Raw genomic sequence first — 25,197 nt, forward strand, 5'->3', positions numbered from 1 at the left:
TAGACAAGAATGATCTTCCTAACATTGGTGTCCTCTGTACTTAAAAACTTCCCAGCTGGCCCAGTGGTAAAGAGTCCACCTGACAATGCAGGAGACACTAGAGATGCAGGTTTGATCCCTGGGTCAGGAGAATCCCCCTGAAGGAGAAAATGGCAACCCACTCCAGTATTCTTGCCTGGACAATCCGATGGACAGAGGAGCCTGGCGGGCTACAGTCCATGGGGTCACAAAGAGTCGGACACGACGGAGCTCACACGCGGCTGCCTAGGGAAGGGTGAGAGTGTGGTTCCCAGAAAGTTTGAAACTACAGGTGCGCCTCTGTGTCTCTATTTGGCCGCGCTGCTCCAGACCCTCTTGAATCACTTGTCATTTCACATCGATCCCGTCTTCGTCACCAGGCTGTCAGATCCCAGCGGACAGTCCGCTTGGTTCAGGACTCATCCCAGGCGCCGGCACACAGGAGGTGCAAGGTCATCAGTTGCCCAACCAACACGGTCCCAGGAAGAGACAGACTGCACGCAGAAAGATGAGCAGGTCGGAAACTGCGGATCTCAGAGGCATCTCCCCGCCTCCGGCCCCAGCAGCGGCTTGAGCCAATGGAGCTCCCCGTTGTCCCAAGAAGGGGCTGGGAGGCGGAGTTTCCAGGGGGCATGGGGGCGTGTCGGCCCCGCCCTCGCCCCGCCCTTCCCAGACTCGCGCGGCGCGGCCGCAGTCTCCAGGCAACAGCACAACACGGGCGCCTAGCAGCCTGAGGCGGGAGGGCTGCACCCGGGCCCTCGACGGGCGGACGGAGCTCGGCGGCCAAATGGAGGACGACGAGGAGGAGATCACGGCCGCCGCGCTGCGGGGCAAGCCCCGGCCGCTGCCCATCTCGGCGCTGTCCGCCTTCAGCTACATCCCTCCGCGGCGCCAGGACCCCAAGGAGCACAGCTACTACTACCGCCAGGGCTGGGTGAGCTGGGGTGGGGTTGGGGCGGGGCGGGGGGGGCGGTGAGCGGGGTGCTTGAGGGCCGGGACGGAGGACTGGATGCTGGTGGGGGCTGCGGGGGTCAAGGGCGGGGCTGCATTGAGGGGAGGGGGCAGGAGGGCTAATGGGGGCGGGACTGCAAGTCCAGGGAGGTAACCGGGGTGGGGGGAGAATAGGGGCGGGGTTACAATGCCTGGGTGGGACCAAGGGGACGTGTTTGGGGCGGGGCTGCACTTCCAGGGAATGAGATGGGGGCGGTGTTTCACGAAGGGGACGGGTCCTGGGAGCTTCGGCCCAATCGGGAAGGAGTCTGGTGGAGGGGGTTCAGAGGGAGAAGAAACGGGGTGAGACAACATAGAGACATTGCTTTGCAGACCACGGTCCATCTAGTCTAAGCTATGGTTTTCCCAGTAGCCATGTATGGATGTGAGAGTTGGACCATACAGAAAGCTGAGCGCCGAATAATTGATGCTTTTGAACTGTAGTGTTGGAGAAGACTCTTGAGAGTCCCTTGGACTGCAAGGAGATCCAACCTGATGCTGAAGCTGAAACTCCAATACTATGGCCACCTGATATAAAGAACTGATTCATTGGAAAAGACCCTGATGCTGGAAAGGATTGAAGGCAGGAGGAGAAGGGGCTGACAGAGGATGAGATGGTTGGATGGCATCACCGACTTGATGGACATGAGTTTGAGCAAGCTCCAGGAGTTGGTGATGGACAGGGAGGCCTGGCATGCTGCAGTTCATGGGGTCGCAAAGACTCGGACACGACTGATGGAAGGAACTAAACTGAACACTGAGAAGGAGGGTGCTGGGGGCGGGATTACACTGCTGGGAAGGGTTTCTGGGGGCGTGGATGCAGGGTGGGGCGGGGCTTCAGTGTCAGGTTAGGAGTCTGGGGATGCGGCTACACAAAAAGGCTGGGGTGGGCTTGAGCCGCACAGCCTGTAAAAGGTTCGAGGTGGGAGGGGGGCGTCAGGGTCACAGGAGTGGGAGAGTAGTAGAGAGGCCTCTCTCTGGGGTTCTTAGACCCCAGAGAACCGCTGCTAAGACCACCGTAAGTGGTCTTAGGGTGTAAGGCGGAGTAAGGCGGACCCCCGCGCCCCGCCACGGAGGGGCTGGGCAGGGGCGGAGCTGGGGTGGGCGGTGGATGGGGGGTGGGGGTGGGTTCAATTGTTAGTCGTGTTGGACTTTTTGCAATCCCCAGGCTTCCCTGTCCATCACCAACTCCTGGAGCTTGCTCGAACTCATGTCCATTGAGTCAGTGATACCATCCAACCATCTCATGCTGTGTCATCCCCTTCTCCTCCTGCCTTCAATCTTTCCCAGCATCAGGGTCTTTTCCAATGAATCAGTTCTTCCCATCAGGTGGCCAAAGTATTGGAACTTCAGCTCCAGCATCAGTCCTTCCAATGAATATTCAGGACTGACTTCCTTTAGGATGGACTGGTTGGATCTCCTTGCAGTCCAAGGGACTCTCAAGAGTCTTCTCCAACACCACAGTTCAAAAGCATCAATTCTTTGGCGCTCAGTTTTCTGTATGGTCCAACTCTCACATGCGTACATGACTACTGGAAAAACCATAGCTCTGACTAGACAAACCTTTGTTGGCATAGTAATGTCTCTGCTTTTTAATATGCTGTCTAGGTTAGTCATAGCTTTTCTTCCAAGGAGCAAGTGTCTTAATTTCAAGGCTGCAGTCACCACCTGCAGTGATTTTGGAGCCCAAGAAAATAAACTCTCTCACTGTTTCTATTATTCCCCATCTGTTTGCCATGAAGCGGGGATGGGGGAAGGAGCACAGTACACCTGGAAGAGGTGCTGGGGGGACTGGGCCTGCTGGGGTGGGGTAGGCCGGACACTCAGCCAGTGCTCCTGGCCTTTTGGGGGTGGGTTATGGCTGAGTGCTCTATGGGGAAGCAAGGGGAGTCGCCAGGTTCCTATTGCTTCTACCGGAGCAGCAAGCTTACTGGGTGCCCAGGATCTGGAGGAAGGTTGGGAGCTGGGGTCCGCCGCTGGGCGATGCTCCTTCTGGGGTCTGACTGCGGCAGGCTTGGCTGACTCGGTTTATTCTTCCTGAATTCACCAATCAGACACGGGGCTCCAACTTTCTGGGGCCAAATCAACCAAGCAGCAGAGAGATGCCCAAAGTGACCAGACCAGGTCTCCGTGCCTGGAAGGAGATCAAAAGTGAGCGAGAAGCGTAGTTCAAATACACCCTGCCACCCGCTTTAAGAAAGCTTTATTAAAACACAGTTGTGGCCTCATGTGTTTAGTATTGTCAGTGGCAACCTCACAGAGTTCAGCTGCAGCCAAGACAGGGGGACGGGCAAAGTCTAAAACGGTGATTGTCTGTCCCTTTACAGAAAACACTTCCAACATCTGCTCTGATGTCCTACTGCCCTGGGAAGGTAGGGATGGGCCTTAAAAAAGTAATGCAGATAGATTGTAAGGGGAAAAAAAAACATTAAAAAACTCAGTAATGTTGATTGCTGGGGTCATAGGCAAATTCAAGTCCTGAAGCCTTTAGTGTCACAGGAAAAAAAAAAAAAAAAAATGACCCAGGAGAAAGGCTAACACTTAAATAAAAAGGCCTTCAAGGCAACAAGAACCACAAAATACATTTCAAAGTCCATTCTCAAGCCAACTCCCAATGGTAATGAAGTCCTTGTGTGAAGTGGTGTTTAATCAGCTTCAGGACTCCAGAAGCTGATCCTCTGACCTTGAGAGTATTTGGACTAAAGAGGATGAAGTGTGTATCACAGGTTTGCTGGGGGACCCAGCTGCCACTAAATTCTTTGTAAATAATTCCAAGCTCCGCTCAGAGCTGAGAAGAAACACTGAGAAATTAGCTCTTCAGTCAGTCTCTGTGTCACCCTCACGGGTTAGTTCCTTAGGAGCTCAGGATCCTGGGTGAAAATACTGTGTGTGTGTGCGTGTGTGTATGTGTGTGTGTGTTAGTCACTCAGGCGTGTTGACTCTGTGAGACCCCAGGGACTGTAGCCCTCCAGGCTTGTCTATCCATGGGATTCTCCAGGTGAGACCACTGCAGTGGGTTGCCACGCCCTCCTCCAGGGGATCTTCCTGACCCAGGGATCGAACCCAGGTCTCCCACATTGCAGGCAGGTTCTTCACCAGCTGAGCCACCAGGGAAGAGCTGGGTAAAGTACTGACTCTGTGTTAATTAGCTCAAGTCACAGAGCAACCACTGCATCACACCTTGCCTATCTCTGAATCAGAGATCAAACAGAGCCAACTGCATGGAGCTCTTATGAGAATTAATTTAACTAAGGGGTAGAATTTGTATGCAGGTCAGGAAGCAACAGTTAGAACTGGACATGGAACAACAGACTGGTTCCAAATAGGAAAAGGAGTACGTCAAGGCTGTATATTGTCACCCTGCATATGCAGGGTACATCATCAGAAATGCTGGGCTGGAAGAAGCACAAGCTGGAATCAAGATTGCCAGGAGAAATATCAATAACCTCACATATGCAGATGACACCACCCTTACGGCAGAATGTGAAGAGGAACTAATAAGCCTCTTGATGAAGGTGAAAGAAGAGAGTGAAAAAGTTGGCTTAAAACTCAACATTCAGAAAACTAAGATCATGGCATCTGGCCCCATTGCTTCATGGAAAATAGACGGGGAAACAGTGGAAACAGTGTCAGACTTTATTTTTTGGGGCTCCAAAATCACTGCAGATGGTGACTGCAGCCATGAAATTAAAAGATGCTTACTCCTTGGAAGAAAAGTTATGAGCAACCTAGATAGCATATTGAAAAGCAGAGACATTACTTTGCCAAAAAAGGTCCGTCTAGTCAAGGCTATGGTTTTTCCTGTGGTCATGTATGGATGTGAGAGTTGGACTGTGAAGAAGGCTGAGCACCGAAGAATTGATGCTTTTGAACTGTGGTGTTGGAGAAGACTCTTGAGAGTCCCTTGGACTGCAAGGAGATCCAACCAATCCATCCTGAAGGAGATCAGCCCTGGGATTTCTTTGGAAGGAATGATGCTAAAGCTGAAACTCCAGTACTTTGGCCACCTAATGCAAAGAGTTGACTCATTGGAAAAGACCCTGATGCTGGGAGGGATTGGGAGCAGGAGGAGAAGGGGACGACAGAGGATGAAATGGCTGGATGGCATCACTGACTCGATGGATGTGAGTCTGAGTGAACTCTGGGAGTTGGTGATGGACAGGGAGGCCTGGCAGGCTGCGATTCATGGGGTCACAAAGAGTCAGACACGACTGAGCGACTGAACTGAACTCAACTGACTGAAGGGGTAGAAAGTGGCACACGGTAAGCCCAGTGTGAGCAGACCTCTTCTTATTATTATCCTTTTTATTTGTTCATCTTAGTGATGATTAGAGTTTCCTTTCACTGAAGGCTGGGTCTCGGGGCCTGTCTTTTATCCTCCACCCTTGTTCAAAGTTGGAAATTAACACAGGTGAGGCAGGTAGTCTGAGTGTCAAAGTGTCAATCTGTTGGTTCCTAAATTCTAAGGCATCTCCCCTGTGGGAGCTCAAAGTCAAAGCTCTCATAATAGCACACTTATTCAAAGCCCGTGGCTCAGGTGGTAAAGAATATGCCTGCCCTGCAGGAGACCCGGGTTCCATCCCTGGGTTGGGAAGATCCCCTGGAGGAGGAAATAGCCACCTACTCCAGTATTGCCTGGAGAATGCCACAGACAGAGGAGCCTAGCAGGCTACAGACCACGGAATAGCAAAGAGTCTGACACGACTGAGTGACTAACACTTTGACTTTCAATGCCGCGGATCTGAAGACAAATTTGTCCTCTAAAGCTGCCAGAAAAGATGCTATCAACTCCTGTCTCGCTCCCGAAGGGGCCTCTAGCAGTGTGTGCTTTCCCCATAGGTTCAGTCAATGGTATTTAAAAATGACTTTTCTTCTTCTTCCGCCTCAGCCGCTTTTCAGCTCCTGAAATGCAAAGGCTAAGTCAGAGGAGAATGACCTTTCATGAAGGTTTTGATTAAATTTTTCAAAGTCTAAGAGTTGCATTGAGAAAAAAAAACCTTAGGCAGTGTTAGAATATGCTTTCTGTCGTGCTAATGTGAATTGTGGATAGCTCTGTTGTGAAGGAAGCTTTGCTCAGAAAGCCCTATCTCAGCTTTGGTGGGATTAGCCAACTTTCCTTGTTGGTTTGTGGGAGAGACACAGAGGCAAGGGGTTGAGTGTTTCTTTACCCTCCTGATACTGAATTTCCCTTTGCCAAGTGCAGCCAACGACTTGGTAAAAAAGACCTCTGACCATGCAGAGGTGCAAAGGGGCATCTTTGAAAGGCCTGTGCCAGCATGCAGGATTCAGGAAGTGTTCAATCTCAGCTCCACGAGCCCCTCCTGAGTGGAGGAGCCTTTAGGCACCACACACGCCTGCCACACCTCGGGCAGGTGAGCCCCAGTTCTGTTGCTGGCCCACTTTCAGAATCTAGACAGGTTTCTCTCTGTTATCCAGTGGACTCTCGCACCCACACGCCGTCCAGTCTCAGCGTGTACTAGCCAAATGCAAGTATGCCCCCTGCAAGACACATTTCCGTTCCCACTCCTACCTGATTTTCTCCTTGGCATCTACTACTGTCTGACCTACTAAATATTTTCCTTAGTTATCCTGTTGGGTTTTTTTTCCCCCTCTCATTAAAATAGGAGAGCAGGGATTTATTCATATGCTTCCTGTGTCCTCAACAATTGAAAGAATGCCCACGGTCTCACAGTTGGTGTGTCATAAATACCTGCTGATGAATCAGTAAGGATGAATAAATGGATGCAGATTTTTTTAAACAAAGTGACAAGTTACCGATTGACAAGTTTAGCCTCTTAGACTAAACAGAAGTTTCCTTTTGGATTATCTGCTGTTTGGGTTATCCTTGACCTTGCTCTTGTCCTAGGGGGACCAAAATTGGGAGTGGACTGTGGTTGCCTCTCTCTACCTGGGCTGGCTGCACTTGCTCTGCTCAGTGATCTGTCCCTGGAAACTTAAGGCCTGGAGGGGTGGGGCTGAGTGTCTTCCTCCAACTTAGAAAGGGGTCACCAAGGAAGGAGGATGGAGTGAACTGGGGGGTCATGTGTGCCCTTCTAGTGGAAGTCCTCCTTCTGGAAGGAAACACCGGGAGTGGGGAAGAAGCCTTCCTACCAGTCATGACCGCCGTGTGAACACATGGTGAAGGCCCTTCTGTGTGTGTTTATGAATGTGATCATGTGTGTCAAACTTCTTAAACTAGTAACATGTTCCCACATGATTACACAACTATGTGTGTTTACTTGCAGCACACTCTTTTCATTTAACACTACATCTCAGACTCTTTCATAATCATCCCCTTTTAAGAAGTACAATCAAATAATACATGAAAAGTGTTAGTCACTCAGCTGTGTCTTGACTATTTGTGACCCAATGACTGTAGGGGGTGTCTCTGTCCATGGGGTTTTCCAGGAAAGAATATCAGAGTGGGTGCCATTTCCTTCTTCAGCAGGTCTTCCTGACCCAGGGATTGAACCTGGGTCTCCTGCATTACAGGCAAACAGCACTTTCCCCAATATACCTAAGCCTATTAGGCACGTGTAAGATTAGATTCAGGTTTCAGCCCACGTGGATGGCGTTTTCTTCCTGGATGTGAATTGCTGCGGGTTGGAGGTTGCGGGGGTGAATGGGGAGCTGGTATCAGTGGAAGAGAGAAGGCAACTGCCTCCACTCTTGTTAAATTGACAAAGTATTCAGATTATTTGGAAAGTTATGAAAATTTCCCCAACTTGGGATCTTAACTCACCAAAGAGGAAACAGTCTTTGCTGGGAACCAAAGAGATAATTGAGTATTGTTCTTTTAAAAATGTTAAGGTTGTGTCCTTGACGAGCTCCAGTTCTTCTGAGATACAGAATTTTGAACAATGTTAAAATTAATGAAAACAACCTCCTTAAGCTTCATCTACTGTCTAAGTCCCAAGGAGAAGTGCTGAAAGTACCAGACGGAAAAATGAATCTCTTAAGAATCAAAGAAAACTACTTTCGGTCACCTTGGGAATTTTCAGTTTTGAAAGTAGGTCACTCCGCTCTGGGTAGGCAGACAGTTCTGAAAGCCTGCAGGTGACAGGTAGTGGTGCCATGGCCCGTGAGGAGAGGCGATGAATGTAGTCCTGTCATAACCTTCTTAGTCAAGGTAGGCTGGGACGTGCTATGCAGACAAATGGACTCCAAACCCAGAGAGTCTTAACTAGTGGGGTGTCAGAGCCTGATCATACTGACAAAGGGGGATTTTAGCATTTCTTCTGGACTTTGTATTCATTTAAAAGCCTACAGTTGCCACAGTGGGCATACTATACCACAGAAATGATCAAATGCTACAAAATTGGGTCTTTTATCCCCAGAGAACAGGTTGTTAACACAAGCTCACCACTGGCCTTAAACAAATAAACATAATGAAATATAGCCCAGCATGTGTTTCTCCTGGGCAGCTCTTCTGAATGTAGTGACTTGGGAAACTAGGCTTCTTCATTTCAGTTGCTCCATTATTGCCAAGGCCTGGGAATCTTTGGGGCTTTGTAGTCCTTCCTTGGATCCTTTAATTTGCTGGCCATTGAGCAAGGTGAGAATTGATGTTTTCAAACTGTGGTGCTGGAGAAGACTCTTGAGAATCCCTTGGACAGCACGAAGATCAAACCAGTCACTCCTAAAGAAACTCAAGCCTGAATATTCATTGGAAGAACTGATGCTGAAGCTCCAATACTTTGCCCACCTGATATGAAGACATAACTCACTGGAAAAGCCCCTGATTCTGGGAAACACTGAGGGCAGGAGGATAAAGTGATGACAACAGAGGATGAGATGGTTGGATGGCATCATTGACTCAATGCACATGAGTTTGAGCAAACTCTGGGAGACAGTGAAGGACAGGGAAGCCTGGCGTGCTGCAGTCCATGGGGTTGCAAAGAGTCAGACTTGACTTAGCGACCGAACAACAACAAAGAGCAGGCAGGGAGAGTGTGCAGGCCTGCAGGAGAGTTTCTCGGGGACTAGGCCTAGAAGGTGGTGTCCACTGATTTCACCCTCATTCCCTGGCCAGAGCCGTATCCCACCTGCCCTGGATATTATGATGGGAACTGGACATTGCAGTCTTCTGTTTGCGCTGGAAGAAGAAAGGTGTTTGGTGGGCACTCAGTAGTACCCTTGCCACAGTGGAAAAATATGTTTGTTTCCTTTCTCTTGTTTCTTCTTTGCAGAGCTGATCTGGTTTAAAGTTTCAATGGAGAGTGTATTTACATTCAGAATGGTCTGAAAGGGAGGAGAAAATAAAGGACTTGGACCTCAGTTTGCTCAGAATCTTACCCCAACTATTTGTGTGAGAATTTGTGTAACTTCTGGGAAGAGAGCTTCCAAGATTGAGAGGAGGCACTGGGCATAATAAAACCCACAGCCCTAGAGGAGATGGCCCCTAGGATCCCCGCTGCTCACCTCCTCTCTGGCCGAGGTTCTCTGGGTGCAGAAGGGGACACCCGTGGCCACCACCAGCTTCTCCTGGTCCTAGGGAAACAGGTCATTTGGTTGCACTGTAGGCTCTCTCTGAAACACACCTATTTCATGGGTCAGCTGGGCCCGGAGGGATTCCAGTGATGATGAGACATCTAGATTACGACCAAGAGCCCAGATTGTATTACTGTGTAAATGGAGGTGACGGACTTTCAAGTTACTGTCTGTGTCTGCCTTTGGGCTTCTGCTGGGGCTGGCCTGTAGCTCTGAACCCAAAAGGGAATGGTCCACATTGCAGTAGCTCCCTTACAGAAGGTGGGCATGCTTGTTTGGAGAACCTGCCTCCCACCATCCCAACAGAGTGGGTAGCAGGCATCCTTGAGCTTCTGATGTATTTCTGCAGGGCCCACTGGCCTGGGAATTATTAAAAAAATTTTTTTTGCTGCAAGATTTCCTTAATCTGTCTACGCTAGAAGCGAACACCCAGCCAACCCCTCCAGCTTCTGCTTCTGTGCACATCCTACTCATTGATGTTAAAGATAACTGAGATTTTGGACTTCCCTGGAGGCCCAGTGATTGACTCCATACTTCTAATGCAGGGGGGTGTGGGTTTGATCACTGGTTGGGGAATGAAGATCTAACATGCCATGCTGTGTGGCCAAAAAAATAAAGAGTCTATAAAAAAAGATACTGAGGTTTCTCTATCATTTCCTAAAGGTTTTTAAAGTTTGAATTTTATGTGATAAGCAAATTTCTGATTTTACATGGTCAGAGTGGTGGGTATTCTCTTTGCGGTATTTCCCCTTTTGCTTTTATGCCTAGGAGGCCCCTTATGGCTTTTCTTTTCAACTATTTCACTAATCCATCCTGAGTTTACTTTTGCCTGTAGTGTGATATGAAGACTTGTTTCATTTTCTTTTTCCCCCAAACAGCTAGCCAATGTTCATGGCACGAAAATCTGAATAATGTATCACCTCTCCATTGATCTGGGTCTTTGGCTTTTTTATCTGTGTGAGTACAAGGTTGGACTTCCCTGGTGGTCCAGTGGTTAAGACACTGTGTTTCCAATGCAGGGGGCAGGGGTTCAGTCCCTGGTCAGGGAAATAAGATCCCATATGCCACTTGACATGGTCATGTATGGATGTGAGAGTTGGACTATAAAGAAAGTTGAGCTCTGAAGAATTGATGCTTTTGAACTGTGGTGTTGGAGAAAACTCTTGAGAGTCCCTTGAACTGTAAGGAGATCCAACCAGTCCATCCTAAAGGAAGTCAGTCCTGAATATTCGTTGGAAGGACTGATGCTGAAGCTGAAACTCCAATACTTTGGCTACCTGCTGCAAAGAATTGACTCATTGGAAAAGACCCTGATGCTGGGAGAGATTGAAGGCAGGAGGAGAAGGGGATGATAGAGGTAAGATGACTGGATGGTATCACTGACTCAATGGACATGAGTTTGAGCAAGCTCCGGGAGTTGGGGATGGACAGGGAAGCCTGGCGTGCTGCAGTCCATGGGGTCTCAATTGGACACGACTGAGTGACTGAACTGAACTGAGTACAAGGTTGCCTTCAGGAGGCTGTAGGTTGCCTTCAGGAGGGGTGAAAGTCAGGGCCGGCTAAACCAGGGCATGCACAGACCCAGCAGCTGCGTGGGAGAGACAAGGCGGTGCCGAGAAGAAGCTCCTGCAAGGCGACCTCATTCCATGCCCACTGGGGCACAGACTGAGAAGCCACAGCTCCCCCTCTAGCACTTGGAGTGACTTAGAATGCAGGCAGGTCAGCATTCCAGCATCACTGAATCAGTGTCTTGTACATGGTGCCTCTGAAACTTTGAAGAACCTGAGAATAATGTTTCTAAAAGACAGCCTTCTTTTCCTGACTAGATGGTTAATGGTGTTGTAGGGAAGAGCCAAAATGGCTCCATGTTGGAAGTGTGTTGACTTGCTTTCTGTTGCTTCTGTTATTATAATAATTCATAGTGGGCTGCCTCAGAGGGCCCTGCCCCTCTGCCTGACTGTTGAGAAAAAGTGCCTTTGTTCAGGACCCTGTCCACTTGTGATGACAAGAAGGAAGAAATTAACATCCTCTGCCTGAGGCTTGCCATTCTAGGAGATACTTGTAAGATTAATGGCCTTTTTACTTTGCTTACTTTGTCACCTCCCCAGTCCCCCACCCTCCAATCTCTGTTCTATAAAGGAACCCGGCATCTAGACCCTGATGAGATGGTCATTTTAAGATGTTAGTTTGCCAGCTCCTTGGTCAGCTGGCTAATTTCTTGCCTCAAACCCTGCCTCGTGGATTCATTGGCCTCTTGCGCTTCGAGCAGAGCAAGCTTGGGCTCTGTAGGACTGGTACCAGGACAGCAGCCACGTCTGGGTTATCTTCAGACCTTCCTGAGCAGGAGCGGACTGTCCTGCACAGGATGGATGATGCGTGAAGGCGTTTCCAAGGCTGGGCTGAAGCTTTGTCACACTCCAGCCGTTTCCACTTTTGCTGGAAGCCCTGAGTTCCCGCACTGAGAGTCTGCGGGATGTGATTTCCACCAGATGGTGCACACATCATGCATCCTTTTCACTGTGACCTTGTACCTCTGTGTTCTGCAGTTGGAGGGGGTCATTCTAGCATGAATACTAGAATTTTTTCCCTAGAATACTAGGAAAAAAATAATAAGCAGCCTCAGACCCTGTGATCCCAATTCCAGTGAGATGGCCCATCTGTGTTCACTGTTGGAAGATTCAAGGCAGATGGTTTTTGTAGTTATTAAGTCACTAAGTCATGTCTGACTCTTTGACCCCATGGACTGCAGCACGCCAGGCTTCCCTGTCCTTCACTATCTCTTGGAGTTTGCTCAAACTCATGTCCACTGAATTGATGATGCCATCCAACCATGCCATCCTCTGTCATACCCTTCTCCTCCCACCTTCAGTCTTTCTCAGCATCAGGGTCTTTTCCCAGGAGTCAGTTCTTTGCATCAGGTGGCCAAAGTATTGGAGTTTCAGCTTTAGCATCAGTCCTTCCAATGAATACTCAGGGTTGATTTCCTTTAGGATTGACCGGTTTGATCTCTTTACTTTCCAAGGGACTCTCAGGAGTCTTCTCCAGCACCACAATTCAAAAGCATCAATTCTTCAGTGCTCAGCCTTCTTTACAGTCCAGCTCTCACATCTGTACATGACTACTAGAAACACCATAGCTTTGACTATACAGACCGTTATCAGCACTTGGCTGGAGGAACATAAATGATAGGCCTGACTTATAAGGTGGAAATTAGAGATTGGCTGATACATGGATTTCTTCTTTTACTAGATACCAAATAAGGCAGTTTTATTTCTGTAGTAAGAAAAATTGGGGATTAAAATTATGGAGATGTTACAGATGGTAGTTCTGTTAACAGGATCATTTTCTAACACATCAGAGCTCTGTGTGTGTGTGTTTTATGCATATGTTTGCTATATGTATAAAATACATGAATAGTTTGCATGTATATATAACATGCCAAACATATATATCTATGTTCATACATATATGAATTATAGCTTTTATAGCTGCTGTATATGATTAAAATATTTCTGTCTCTCTGAAGAAGGAGAACATCTCTTTGGATATATTGTCCTAATATTCAGAGATTGTTTGCTTTTCAAAGTCGTACAAGCCTATTAGAGAAAATTTGAGAAATTCAAGAGAAGCAAAAATGAAGGAGAAAACAGATATCAAACAGATTATTATTATTTTAAGGTTTGCGCTCCAGGATGGAGTCAGGGAGAGTGAGGAGCCTCTTCTGGGAAGAAGGGGGTCTGTAACAAGTGGAGGAAAATTGCCCCTGGAAACATCTTTACCCCGTTGGGGGCTCTCGGGAACCAGGGGCCTGGCCTCCGTGCTCTCGTCGCTGCCCACATGATGACCTTCTCTACACACGTTTGTTGCTGTGGGGAATCTCTATACATTATCTCTACTCTCCATCAGGGAGAGTTCAGGCTTTTCAAGCCCCCTGAAACTTCCATGACTCAGCCCCTGAATAAACCCATGGCTTGCTTTCTCTTTTTATTCCCAGACTGGAATCATTTCCCTGTATGACTGTGTTTTTAAGAGGGATCCAGGTTATAATCAGAAGTTACACCGAGATGACAGAGAACACGCCAAAAGCCTGGGACTCCGCATTAATGAGGAGGTAATAGCAAGAGGGTATCACCGGGCGTGAACAGATTCCCGGTGTGCGTTTTCACCACTGTGTCCAGTCGGCCGCACGAAACTCTCCCCTGTCTTCCGGTGCCAGGAAGAGACGATGAAGCTGTGGTCACTGTCGCTTGGTTCTGCCCTGTTAAACAGTCTATTCATTTCTGTGACTGTTGTTTAGTCCTATGAAAGTGAAAGTGTCAGTCGCTCAGTGGTGTCCGACTCTTTGCGACCCCGTGGACTGTAGCCTGCCAGGCTCCTCTGTCCATGGAATTCTCCATTCACTGGAGTGGATTGCCATTCCCTTCTCCAGGGGATCTTCCCAAACCAGGGATCAAACCTGGGTTTCCTGTATTGCAGACAGATTCTTTATGACCAGGGAAGCCCAGCCCAGTCCTATAGAATTTAACAATTCCATGACAGCAAAACTCAGAAGTTCTTTCCAACAGATAAACAGGTCTTTGCTGAACCTCTGAGGCCTGGTATCATGGTTCCAAGGCCCTGGCCTCCCAGGAATGGAAGCACACAGGCAAGAGAGATTATTTCTCGCGAGTTACTGGGCTGCTGTGTGCACCATTGTATGGTTCAGGTCCTCTGTTTATCTGAATAGATTTCTGGAAGGAGCTGACAGGGTGGGTGGTGACCAACCAAGGGAACCAGACTTCCAGGGTGAGAAGGTCAGGCTCACAGCAGATGCCTGGGGTGGAGGGAAGGAGGAGGAGGAGGCTGTGCATCCCCTAGGCAGGGTCAGGACCATCTGCCCACTGGGTTAGACCCCACTTCCACACTAGAACATTGTCTCCATAAAGTCTGATGTGAGGACAGTATGTTTATTAAAATTCATGTGCTGCACTAATATCATCATCTTTGTACAATACACAGAAATCAGCATGTAAGAGCTTCTGGTGGGACTGCTTTTTGATCAGAGGATTTTTGCCTGCCACTGTTAATGTTTTAGAATGTCGCCATGTCAGTTTCCATGAAACTTGTAATTGACGTGAAGCTGCATGATGGAAATGCTGAGAGGTATCACTGCTTAAGTCACAGACAGGAACAGTTTTCCTGCTGTGTTGTTGTTATTCAGTGGCTAAGTCGTGTCCCACTCTTTGCGACCCACATGGACAGCACTTCCCTGTCCTTCAGTATCTCCCAGAGCTTGTTCAAACTCATGCCGGTTGAGTCGGTGATGCCATCCAACCCTCTCATCCTCTGTTGCCCCCTTCTCCTTGTGTCCTCAGTTTTTCCCAGCATCAGGGTCTTTTCCAATGAGTCTGTGGGTTTTGGTTTGTATTAATTCATTCCCAGTTAGTAGTGAAGTTAGTGCTTTTCTCTTACAAGTACGGACTTCCCTGGTGGCTCAGAGGATAAAGTGTCTGCCTACAATGAGGGAGACCCGGGTTCAATGTCTGGTCAGGAAGGTCTGAAGAAGGAAATGGCAACCCACTCCAGTATTCTTGTCTGGAAAACCCCATGGATGGAGGAGCCTGGTGGACTACAGTTGCAGAGAGTCAGACATAAGTGATTTCACTTTCACTTTTCTCACAAGTATATATGCCTAGCATGACTTAAAGTCAGTCAGACATTTTGAGCACCTCCCATATGCCACTGAGTATAAAGTGAACAAAACAGGAGTGTCTGCCCTCATAGAGCTGAAATTCCCATGAGGAGACAGAAGAAAAAAAACCAGTAAATGATGAACTGAATTCCAGGCAGTGATCAGTGGTACGCAAAGAGACACAGCCTTTTAAGGGGATGTGGAGGTCTGGGGATGTGATGGGGGCTGGGGAGATAAGGAGTTGGGGAGATGAGTGTTTGGGAGAAGGAAGGAGGGGAACAGAAGACAGGCGGGAGGAGCAGCAGGGAGAAGGGAAGAGAAGGAGGAGGAACTCGATCCTGAAGGCAGTGGGTACCTGGCGTCCCTGCAAGATCTTGGACTGTCCTCTGAACGTCTTGAGGACACTGGGGGCCTGGAGCAGAGGGGACAGAATCTGACCTGGTTGAAGAGCACCCCCCACCCCACCCCGGCGTCAGTGTGGTCTTAACCGGCTCCTTAGGGGCTGCGATGGTTCATTTGTAGGTTTCTTGTGCACCGAGAAGCCCGGTGGAGGCGGGAGGCGGGTGTGGGACACGAAGGCATGGACAGCTGAGAACGCTCTACTTCCCCTCCTACAGGAGTGCGAGCGGCCGGTGGGGGTGCTGTCGTCTTCGGTCTACGGGCGGCGCATCGACCAGCCCGTGGAGCCTCTGAACCGCGACCACGGCCGCGCGGGCCACGTGAAGGCCGACTTCTACCGGAAGAACGATATCACCAGTATCAAGGCGCCTGGCTTCGGGCACATCTCTCCTGCCTGAGCTCCTTCCATGGGCCGAAGGGCGCACGAGCGAGGCAGGAGGGAGGGCAGCGCTGGGGACGCTCGGAGGGCCTCCCGGGGCCGGTGGGCGCCCCTGATTCCCCTGGATGCGCGCTGGGTCGCGGGGAAGGACCAAGGACCACGCAGGGCTGCTTGCCTGTGTATTTCCTGGGCGACCAGCCTGGCCAAAGGCCTGCGATTCTTAGGATGGACACCTGGTAGGACGTTTTTCCGCTGGAACCAATTTCAAGATGAAATGATGCTGGAGAGTGATCCATTGCGGGCATCTGAATAAAGTGAAAACTTTGTTCCCCCTTGACCGCGGTTGGTTTTGCTTTCTGTTTGCTCCTCTGCAGGTTTGCGTGTCTCCCTGACAGGCGCTCATAGCAATGGTGTTCAGATGTTTTTCTTACCAGTTATGGGAACTGCTACCGTCTCTTGGCACAGGTAACACTTAATGGGAGATAAAATAAAATTGCCTTTTGGCACAATTAGACTCTAGATTCTACAACCGCCCCCTCCCCTGCCAGAGGTCTGAGGCACAAATCACAGAAATTTGCATAACTAAGGACAAAAGCCCCCTGCAGGACCAGTGGCCAGTGAGCAGGGGCAGTACTCCCCCAGGGGGTGCAGGGGCTTCTCACTGCCACGGCTTCTCTGGCTGCGGAGCCTGGGCTCTAGGGCTTCTGGCTTAGTTGCCCCAGGACAGGTGAAATCTTCCCAGACCAGGGATTGAACCCGTGTCTGCTGCATTGTAAGGCAGATTCTTAACCAGTGGACCACCAGAGAAGCCCAATCTTTAAAGTGGGAGTTCCAAGCCTTGAAGAGTTTGTGTGGGAATCAAGGGGCCACTGGAATGTGGTCTTCGATGACCCCATAGGGCAGTGACGGTTCATTTGTAGTTTTCTTTTAGGAAGCAGCTGCTGCTTTTAACGAAAGTTGGAAATGTTTACTCTGGAGATGATTTGAAACTTATTTCAAGTGTTAAGATTTGGCTATGGTTTAAATGAATGGATCTCTTGGAAGAAATCACCCCTCATCTATTGTGATTAAATTTCCCACAGCTTAGCAGTTAATGGGCAGGTGATTAATTAATTTCAGTGCTGATTCCTCCATTGCTCCTTGTATTGTTCTGACTAAGGACTTTATGACACTGTGTTCCTGGCAATTTCAAGGTTGAGCGGCTCTTAAATATTTCTTTATACTTTTGAAAATGTTTTTTCACTATGAAAAGTGAAAGTGAAGTGGATCAGTCCTGTCTGACTCTTTGCAACCCCATGGACTGTAGCCTACCACACTCCTCCGTCCATGGGATTTTCCAGGCAAGAGTACTTTCACTATAGCTGGCTTAAAAAAAAATTTTTTTTTCAAATAACTAGCAGTTTATTTGGAATGCCTTTGGGTGTGTTAGCTACATTTATAATAACATCATAGAAAGTATACAAAGTTTGGGTTATGGAAATTTTTATAAATTACACTTTTTTCAGTCTTGATTATCGAGAAAGACAAAGCATCTCAAAGAAATGCCTTCATCTGAAAGTAGTTGCCGTAAATTAACAGACTAGATTACTTTCAGTTACCTTAAGTCAGACCCCACTCCCTTACCCTTCCACTGCTTTTAAAAAGCAGGCCTTGAACTGGGCAAGATTTCAAAAATTCACATTTGTTAGACAGCAAGGGAAAATTAAATGTATTTATTTTAGCATCTTGACTTTTACACTTCAAAGACAACAATGAATGCCTGTTAGTCAACTTTATCAAAGAGAAACATATATTGAAAGGATTTGTTTCGACCTATCAAGTTTCCACCACGAGTCAGTGTTTTTCAAAAGCAGAGTGTTGCTGTCTTTAGGAAAGCGCTGCTGCACTGGGAAAAGGAAAAACATGGAAGACTGATGATAAGGTAGACTTCTTTAAACAGGCGTATCGAAAACTCTGCAGAATTAAGGGGACTGGATCCACAGCATTTTTCATTGGAGCGGAATTCCTACAAGACTTGGAGGTTCAGAAGAGCCTGAGGAGTCTTACCTGTTGTTGGTGTCGCAGGCATGATGGCTGATGGACGTGGATGACAGGTCCTCTCATTTGCATGATCTGCTCATGGGAATGTCTGGAGTTGCCCAAACTGCGGGGGCCTTGACCCTGAGCCACAACTTTCAGATTCAGGAAACAAGCAGCTTTCCGTTTTATCTCATCTTGGTCATCTGGGAAACTTGGGGCAAGCCCCCGGACCTCTCTGCACCCCGTTTCCTCTCTTGCAAAATGCAGGGGGTCTCAGGCTTGCCTGTGGATCAAAATCATGTGGAGTTGTTCTCCTAAGCACAGCGAGCGTGCTCCCCCACTGCCCACCAGGATTTCCAACTTGGCAGATCTGCGTTGGGGCCTGAAGCATGTGCGTTTTTAACATGTTCTCAGGTCATGCTGATGCTGCTGTCTGGGAACCTCACTTTGAGAGAGCCAGGTATGCACAGACCTTTGAGAGGTGGACTCTGATAATGACTCATTGCTTTAAAAAGTCTACTGTTTGATGAGACTGGAGATACAGCCTTGGGGGCAAAAAAAAAAAAATCTGCCTTTGCATTCCAGGGCAGGGGTTGAGGGGAAACATTTAAGAGTGCCTGGCAGAGACTTCCCTGGTGATCCAGTGGCTAAGACTCCGAGATCCCAATGCAGGGGGCCCAGGTTTGATCCCTGGTCAGGGAACTAGATCCTATATGCCACAAATAAAAGTTCGAATGCCTCAACTAAGACCCACCACAGCCAATAAATAAATATTTTATAAAAGAGAGCTCTTGGGTGTACATGTGTCCCCCCCTGTCCCCAAACCCCCTCCCACCTCCCTCCGCATCCACCCATGGCTGATTCATGTCAACATATGGCAAAAACCACCATAATATTGTAAAGTGATTAGCCTCCAATTAAAATAAATAAATTTTAAAAAAAAAGATCTTTTGGTGAATCACTCATTTGCAGGTGTCTTCTTTTAAGGGCAGGTGACATGGGAACCCTAGGGCGGCTGCTGTAGGCTGTAAGGGAAGAAGAACCCACAGGCACCATCTGAAGTCAGTGAACCTAGGGCGTCCTAGCCCAGATTTTGGTTACAGTGAAGACAAATGCCCTTATACCATTTTTCTCCTTTCACTCACCTTTCTAGAGAATTAGATGTATTAAGGCCAATGCTGAGTTGCAATTATAGGATTAAAAATTTTCTGACTGAGGCAGACAAATGGACCAGTCATGCTGTATCCCCACTCTGGGATGAAGGCTGGTTATTAATTTTGATAAGCGCTTTTTACTGAGTATGTGCCACGGTCCTGGCAGGGCGGCCGTGTTGATCCTGCAATGCACTGGCAGGAGCAAGGCCTGGGTACCCGCCAGCCTCTCTCGTGGTCATTAGCTCTGTTAATCAGACTTGACCCCATGAGCTGCCAATGAGGAAAATACTCCTAAGAGAAACTGAAATGTGTGTTCAAAGTCTCACAGCTAGCAAAACACCAGAGGCAGGGATCAAACCGAGGGCTTTCCTGCTTCAAGTCCAAGTTCCCAGCCGCTTCCTAGTGGATCACTGGGGTCTTCTACCTTTTACAGAGTCCTACCCTGAGCTACAGTCTGCCCAGACAGGCTGGCGTTTGCAGCTCTACTTTTAGACATTCCATTATGCATGACCTGGGTTGGCCAAAAAGTTCTGTTTGGATTTTCTCGTAACAGCTTACTGAAAAACCCGAACAGACTTTTTGGCCAACCTGCTATTTACTCCTCTCTTTGGTAAAGTATTGGACTTCCCTGGTGGCTCAGACGGTAAAGAATCTGCCTACAACCCAGGTTCAATCCCTGGGTTGGGAAGAGCTCCTGGAGAAGGAAATGGCAACCCACTCCAGTATTCTTACCTGGAAAATCCCATGGATGGAGGAGGCTGGTAGGCTACAGTTTATGGGTTTGCAAAGAGTCAGACACCACTGAGCAACTTCACTTTCACTTTGGTAAAGTATGATATCTTTATGTAAAGAAAGACACCAAAACTTTAGTGTTGGATTTACAGAAACACGCTTTTCCAGTGTTCCTGTCTTCAACAATGCACAGCTGTTGCCTTTGTGCCATCTTAAGTCTCCTCAGACATAACCGGAAACCCGTGGAGTTTTGGCAGCTTCTTTCATTAGCTCAAATTACTGGCATGCTGATGTACAGAATTCCAAATTATTCTGTGTCTCACAGCTCTACTGAAGTATTACAGTGGACCAGAGTGTGTGAACAGAGCATGTGCTGATGCTAGCAGAGGATCATTCTACTGGTAAAATAGTTTTCCCTGTAAATCTTCTGTGTTGTTGAGTAGCTAAGTCATGCCCAAGTCTTTTGTGACCCCATGGACTGTAGCTCACCAGGCTTCTCTGTCCGTGGGCCTTTCCAGGTAAGAATGCTGGAGTGGGTTGCCATTTCCTACTCCAGGGGATCTTCTTGACACAGAGATTGAAGCCACGTCTCCTGAAAATGCTCTATAGAGAGGTCAAGATGAAAATCATGTGACACACTTTCCAGAGCGCTGCATAATCAGTGACCAGCACCACAAACTCTGTCTCCATCTAAGTTACTCAAGGAGAGCTCAACAGTCTCAGGGACTTCCCTGGTGGCTCAGTGCTCTGGAATCCTCCCTGCAATGCAGGGGATGTGGGTTCCATCCCTGGTTGGGGAACTAGGATCCCACGTGTCTTGGGGAAACTAAGCCTGAGCGGCAACTACTGTGCTTGTGGGCCACACTGGAGAGACCATGCCCTGCGACGTAAGGTCCATCGTGATGCAGTGACGATCCCATATGCTGCAACTAAGGCCCGAGGCAGCCAAATAAATAAACATCAGAAAAAGGATAGCTCCTCCTCTGCTTCTGGGAGAGTCCCTTCTGAAACAGCTCTGTCCAGGGGAGAAGACGTGGAAAACCAACTCAATTCTGGAAAGAGGGCGGGGGGTGTGGTGGGGAAGACACAGACTATCAACCAAAGTACATAAAACTTTTAATGAATTAACCTTACAAAAGACAATGGCATCAAAACATCAGACGCGTCTGGTACAAAACTAGTCCTAGGTCGTAAGAACTAATTCTGGTGATGGATGGTGAGGTGTTGCTGGCACGAGACATGAGAGAGCAGGGTGACGGGGGCCCCCGGGTCCCAGCTGGGCCCGTGGACAGTCACTGCAATGAGACACGTGGGCGAACACGTCGGATTCCAGGTGGGGCAACAGAATCAACTTAGTCACAAATACTGTGTGTTTTAGTATCAGACTAGCGGATGCGGTTGGCGAGCTACCATATTTTCCAGAAAAGAACATGCACCGGAAGATAATATACAGCCCCCCTCCCCTAGTTTTATTGCCTTAAGAATTTTTGTTTGTTTCATTTCTCCCCTCTTTGTCAGTTTCGCTGAAGGCTCTTCTGCGGTAATGCGCGCTCCTGTTCCTTCTGCTAGGAGTAAGCACAGTGCGAGTGGCAGGGCAATCTTGGCACACGTCAGACACCGAACGGCAGGCCACCAGGTCACAGGAAGGAGTCTGCAGAGGCTCCGGAGGACAGAACAGAGCACACACACACACCACAGACGAGGGACGCGAGTGGCAGTCAGAAAGTGCGTTGTCATCGTCCTGAAGGTACAGTCCTCCCACCGAAACAAAGGCGAGGCTTCAGGAGGTCAGGTTGCTCTGAGAAAGGGACCGTGACATCTCCGTGTTGACGAAGTAGGTCTTCAGGTCCCCCTTTCCTTTCACATTGATGATTCCCCGACACGTGCACGTGTAGCCTAGGGTCTGTAGGATGATGCTCGTCTCCTCTGTCACCTGGAAAAGCACAGTGACAACTGAGGAAGCACTTGGTGCCCATATGGACACGACCCTCTCAGGGAGGTGTTTGACTACAAGGATGAAGGTGAAAGTGAAGCTGCTCAGTCATGTCCGACTCTTTGCGACCCCATGGACTGTAGCCTACCAGGCTCCTCCATCCATGGGATTTTCCAGATAAGAATACTGGTGGCTCAGATGGTAAAGCATCCGCCTGCAATGCGGGAGACCCGAGTTCAGTCCCTGGGTGGGGAAGATCTCCTGGGGAAGGAAGTGGCAACCCACTCCAGTATTCTTGTCTGGAAAATCCCACGGATGGAGGAGCCTGGTGGGCTACAGTCCATGGAGTCAGAAAGAGTCGGACACGACTGAGTGACTTCACTACAAAGATGGAGAGCCCCCAGTGCTCATGACTTCACTACAAGGATGGAGAGCCCCCAGAGCTCATGACTTCACTACAAGGATGAAAAGCTCCCAAATGCTTGTTCTCTTTTGATTCATTCATTCCACTCCTGAGAAACCAGTAGAAGAGAGGGTAATCCATGAGAAGAGAAGCTTTCTAAGGACAATGCTTGTTTTTTTTTTTTAATTTAATTAAAAAATTTAAAAATTGGAGTCTCACTGCTTACAACGTTGTGTGAGTTTCTGCTGTGCCACGTGGATAAGCCATATGTATGCATATACCCCGTCAGGTCACAGCAGAGCTCCCCGGGCTCCAAGGCAGCTTCCCACTTGCGACCGACTCTGCACATGTAGTGTGTGCATGTCAGTGCTACACTCCCAGTTTGCCCCCCGTCCTCCTCTCACTGTGTCTGCAAGTCTGTTCTCTGGGTCTGCGTCTCTATTCCTGCCCTGCAGGCAGGTTCGTCTGTACCAGTTTTCCAGGCTCCATATGTATGCATTAATATACGATACATGTTTTTCTCTTACTTCACACTGTATCGTAGACTCTAGGAGCACCCACATCACTGCAGAGAACTCAGTCTGTCTCCTCTGGCACGCGGGAGACACGTGCGCTGGACGGTCACACCACTGTTTTGTTTCCGGTGTGGACGCTGTTGGGGATGGTACCGTGGCAGTGGCTACGGCAATGAGAGAGGTGAAGAGAGGCCCGGGGGCATCTGTCACAACAGACACTGTCATCAGAACCAGAGGAGGGGGGTTTCCCTGGCGGTGCAGTGGTGAAGACTCCAAACTCCCAGGGCAGGGGCCCAGGTTCCATCCCTGGTCGGGGAACTAGATCCCACAGGCCTCAACTAAGAGTCTGCACGCCACGACTAAAGATCAGGCATGTTGCAACAAGATCAAAGATCCCGAGTGCGCAACTAAGACGCGGCACAGCCAAATAAATTACAAAACAAAACAAAATCCCGGAGGAGGATGGGGCTTCCAGACCCCAGGACAGCATTTGGGGTCGCCAGAAGAAAGGATGAAGGGCATGATGTGAAGAAAGGATGAAGGGCATGATGTGAAGGTGTCAAGGGCCGGTTATGGGAAGAGCTAGAGAAATCTGTCTTCTGTCACGTGATCCAGCGGCTGGCCCCTCGCAAAGGGGCCAAAGGGTGGGTCTTTCGGAGTAGATCAGGAGAAGAGGGGGATGCAGAGGCCAGATACTTACATTCTGCCCTCCCCTGGCCGGGCCCAAGTTCCAGGGGAGGATAGATGTAGCTCAGGAATATCAGATAAGAACTGAAAAAAATATGGAGGTAGGCAAGAAACTCAGATGACAAATATGCTCTCCTGATTAGAGTTCTTATGGCAATCAAAATCGGAGAATGCTACAGACATTTGGGGCGTCCCAGGTAGCTTGGTGGTAAAGAACCTGCGTACCAATGCAGAAGATGTGGGTTCGATCCCTGGATCGGGAAGATCCCCTGGAGAAGGAAATGGCTACCCACTTCAGTATTCTTGCCTGGAGAATCTCACGGACAGAGGAGCCTGATGAGTTACAGTCCATGGGGTCACAAAGAATCAGACATGACTGAGCGTGAACTCATGAATTCTCCTTTCCTATCTTCACCTTCACACACACACATACAAACACACACACACACACACAGACACACACAGACACAGACACATGCACACTTCGCGTCTGGTTTTCCACACAGAGAACCTACACATTGTCTGAAGTCTGGCAGGTTAATTTCGCAGTTGAGGCTGGTACTAGGCATGCCTTTGGCCAACTTTTGAGCTAGTCATTGGAATCTGTAGCACCAACCACATAATTATCATGGTCGGGAGGAGGGAGCCATCACCTTGATTACCTCAGCCATCAGGTGGCTCAGTCATAAAGTGCCTGTCTGACAATGCAGGAGATGTGGGAGACCCGGATTTGAACTCTGGGTTGGGAAGATCCTTTGGAAGAGGAAATGGCAACTCATTCCAGTATTCTTGTCTGGAGAATCCCGTGGACAGAGGAGCTTGGTGGGCTATAGTCCACAGGGGTGCAAGGAGATGGACATGACTGAGCACACATGCATGCATTATTCCTCCAAGTTCAGGGGCAGCCTGGCTGGGTGATAAGGGGCTTTCTAAAATTTCAGGCATAGAAAGCATATTCTCTGTAATAAGAAGCATCTGTTCTGAAGGCCCAGGGGACACTTTTAATATTCTCAGCATCATTTTTTATATTTATTGGCATCTCACTACTGCTAAGAAGCTAGTGCAGCTGTAGGGAAAGACACCCTCAGGAGAAGAAAACCTACGCAAAGGTGGACCCTCCAGCCACTGAGCTGAGTGGACACACAGATGGGCCTGTGGACTGACCCCTTGCTCTGGACGAACAGGAATCTGTTGTGTTTCCTCCCCGGGCTCAGAGCACACGGAGGCAGTCCAGGGGGCTGCGCTGCACTAAACCACACAGAGTTTTAAGAAGCCCATTGCCCTCTTAGAGGGGTTTCCCAGGTGGCGCTAGTGGTAAAGAACCTGCCAGCCAATGCAGGAGACATAGAGACACGGGTTCCATCCCTGGGTCGGGAAGATCCCCTGGCAGAGGACATGGCAACCCACTCCCGTATTCTTGCCTGGAAAATCCCTTGGACAGAGGAGCCTGGCGGGCTACAGTCCAGGGGGTCGCACAGAGTCGGACAACTGGAGTGAAGAAAGAAAGTGTCCACTGTATTTTCAGGGGGCAGGGATATTAAAGAATGTCGGCCAAGCTGAGATGCAGAACAGGGACTCGTGGAGCTCTCTGAAGAGGACACAAAACTGATAAAGTCTACTATTTGTGCCTACTATTTGTGTATGTGATTTTCATACAAATTTGCCATTTGGCAGGAAAGTATCCTCCAGATAAACTCCAGTCGTAACAAAGCTGGGGTGAAATGTGGAACATCGCTTTTTGACGATGATGAAAACAAAGATACGAATAGACACACAGGTGTGCACACACAGACACACACACACACAC

At 48.8% G+C, this 25,197-nt stretch overlaps 2 protein-coding genes across 2 annotated transcripts in view; one reads left to right on the forward strand and one right to left on the reverse strand.

Moving 5' to 3' along the window:
- Positions 1 to 691: 691 nt before the first annotated feature.
- Positions 692 to 16,284, forward strand: CFAP90 (cilia and flagella associated protein 90). The gene is made up of 3 exons (XM_024981537.2): positions 692 to 952; positions 13,493 to 13,609; positions 15,787 to 16,284. The coding sequence occupies exons 1-3, from the start codon at positions 806 to 808 to the stop codon at positions 15,964 to 15,966; spliced, it is 444 nt and encodes a 147-aa protein (XP_024837305.1). The 5' UTR covers positions 692 to 805; the 3' UTR covers positions 15,967 to 16,284.
- Positions 16,285 to 20,951: 4,667 nt separating this feature from the next.
- The window catches only part of ADCY2 (adenylate cyclase 2), a 454,379-nt gene continuing 450,133 nt past the window's right edge, over positions 20,952 to 25,197 (reverse strand). Inside the window, exon 25 of the mRNA XM_024981538.2 lies at positions 20,952 to 21,785. Within this exon, the coding sequence (XP_024837306.1) occupies positions 21,633 to 21,785 (153 nt within the window). The 3' untranslated portion in view covers positions 20,952 to 21,632. The remainder of the gene's footprint in view (positions 21,786 to 25,197) is intronic.

This window comes from Bos taurus, chromosome 20 (genome assembly GCF_002263795.3).
Source record: "Bos taurus isolate L1 Dominette 01449 registration number 42190680 breed Hereford chromosome 20, ARS-UCD2.0, whole genome shotgun sequence".
Taxonomy (NCBI): domain Eukaryota; kingdom Metazoa; phylum Chordata; class Mammalia; order Artiodactyla; family Bovidae; genus Bos; species Bos taurus.

Bases quoted from the DNA above. Each gene is read 5' to 3' on its own strand.
- CFAP90 (XM_024981537.2), top strand. From the start codon at position 806: ATGGAGGACGACGAGGAGGAGATCACGGCCGCCGCGCTGCGGGGCAAG. The intron at 953-13,492 runs GTGAGCTGGGGT...TTTTATTCCCAG, and splicing joins ACTACTACCGCCAGGGCTGG to ACTGGAATCATTTCCCTGTA. The intron at 13,610-15,786 runs GTAATAGCAAGA...CCCCTCCTACAG, and splicing joins GACTCCGCATTAATGAGGAG to GAGTGCGAGCGGCCGGTGGG.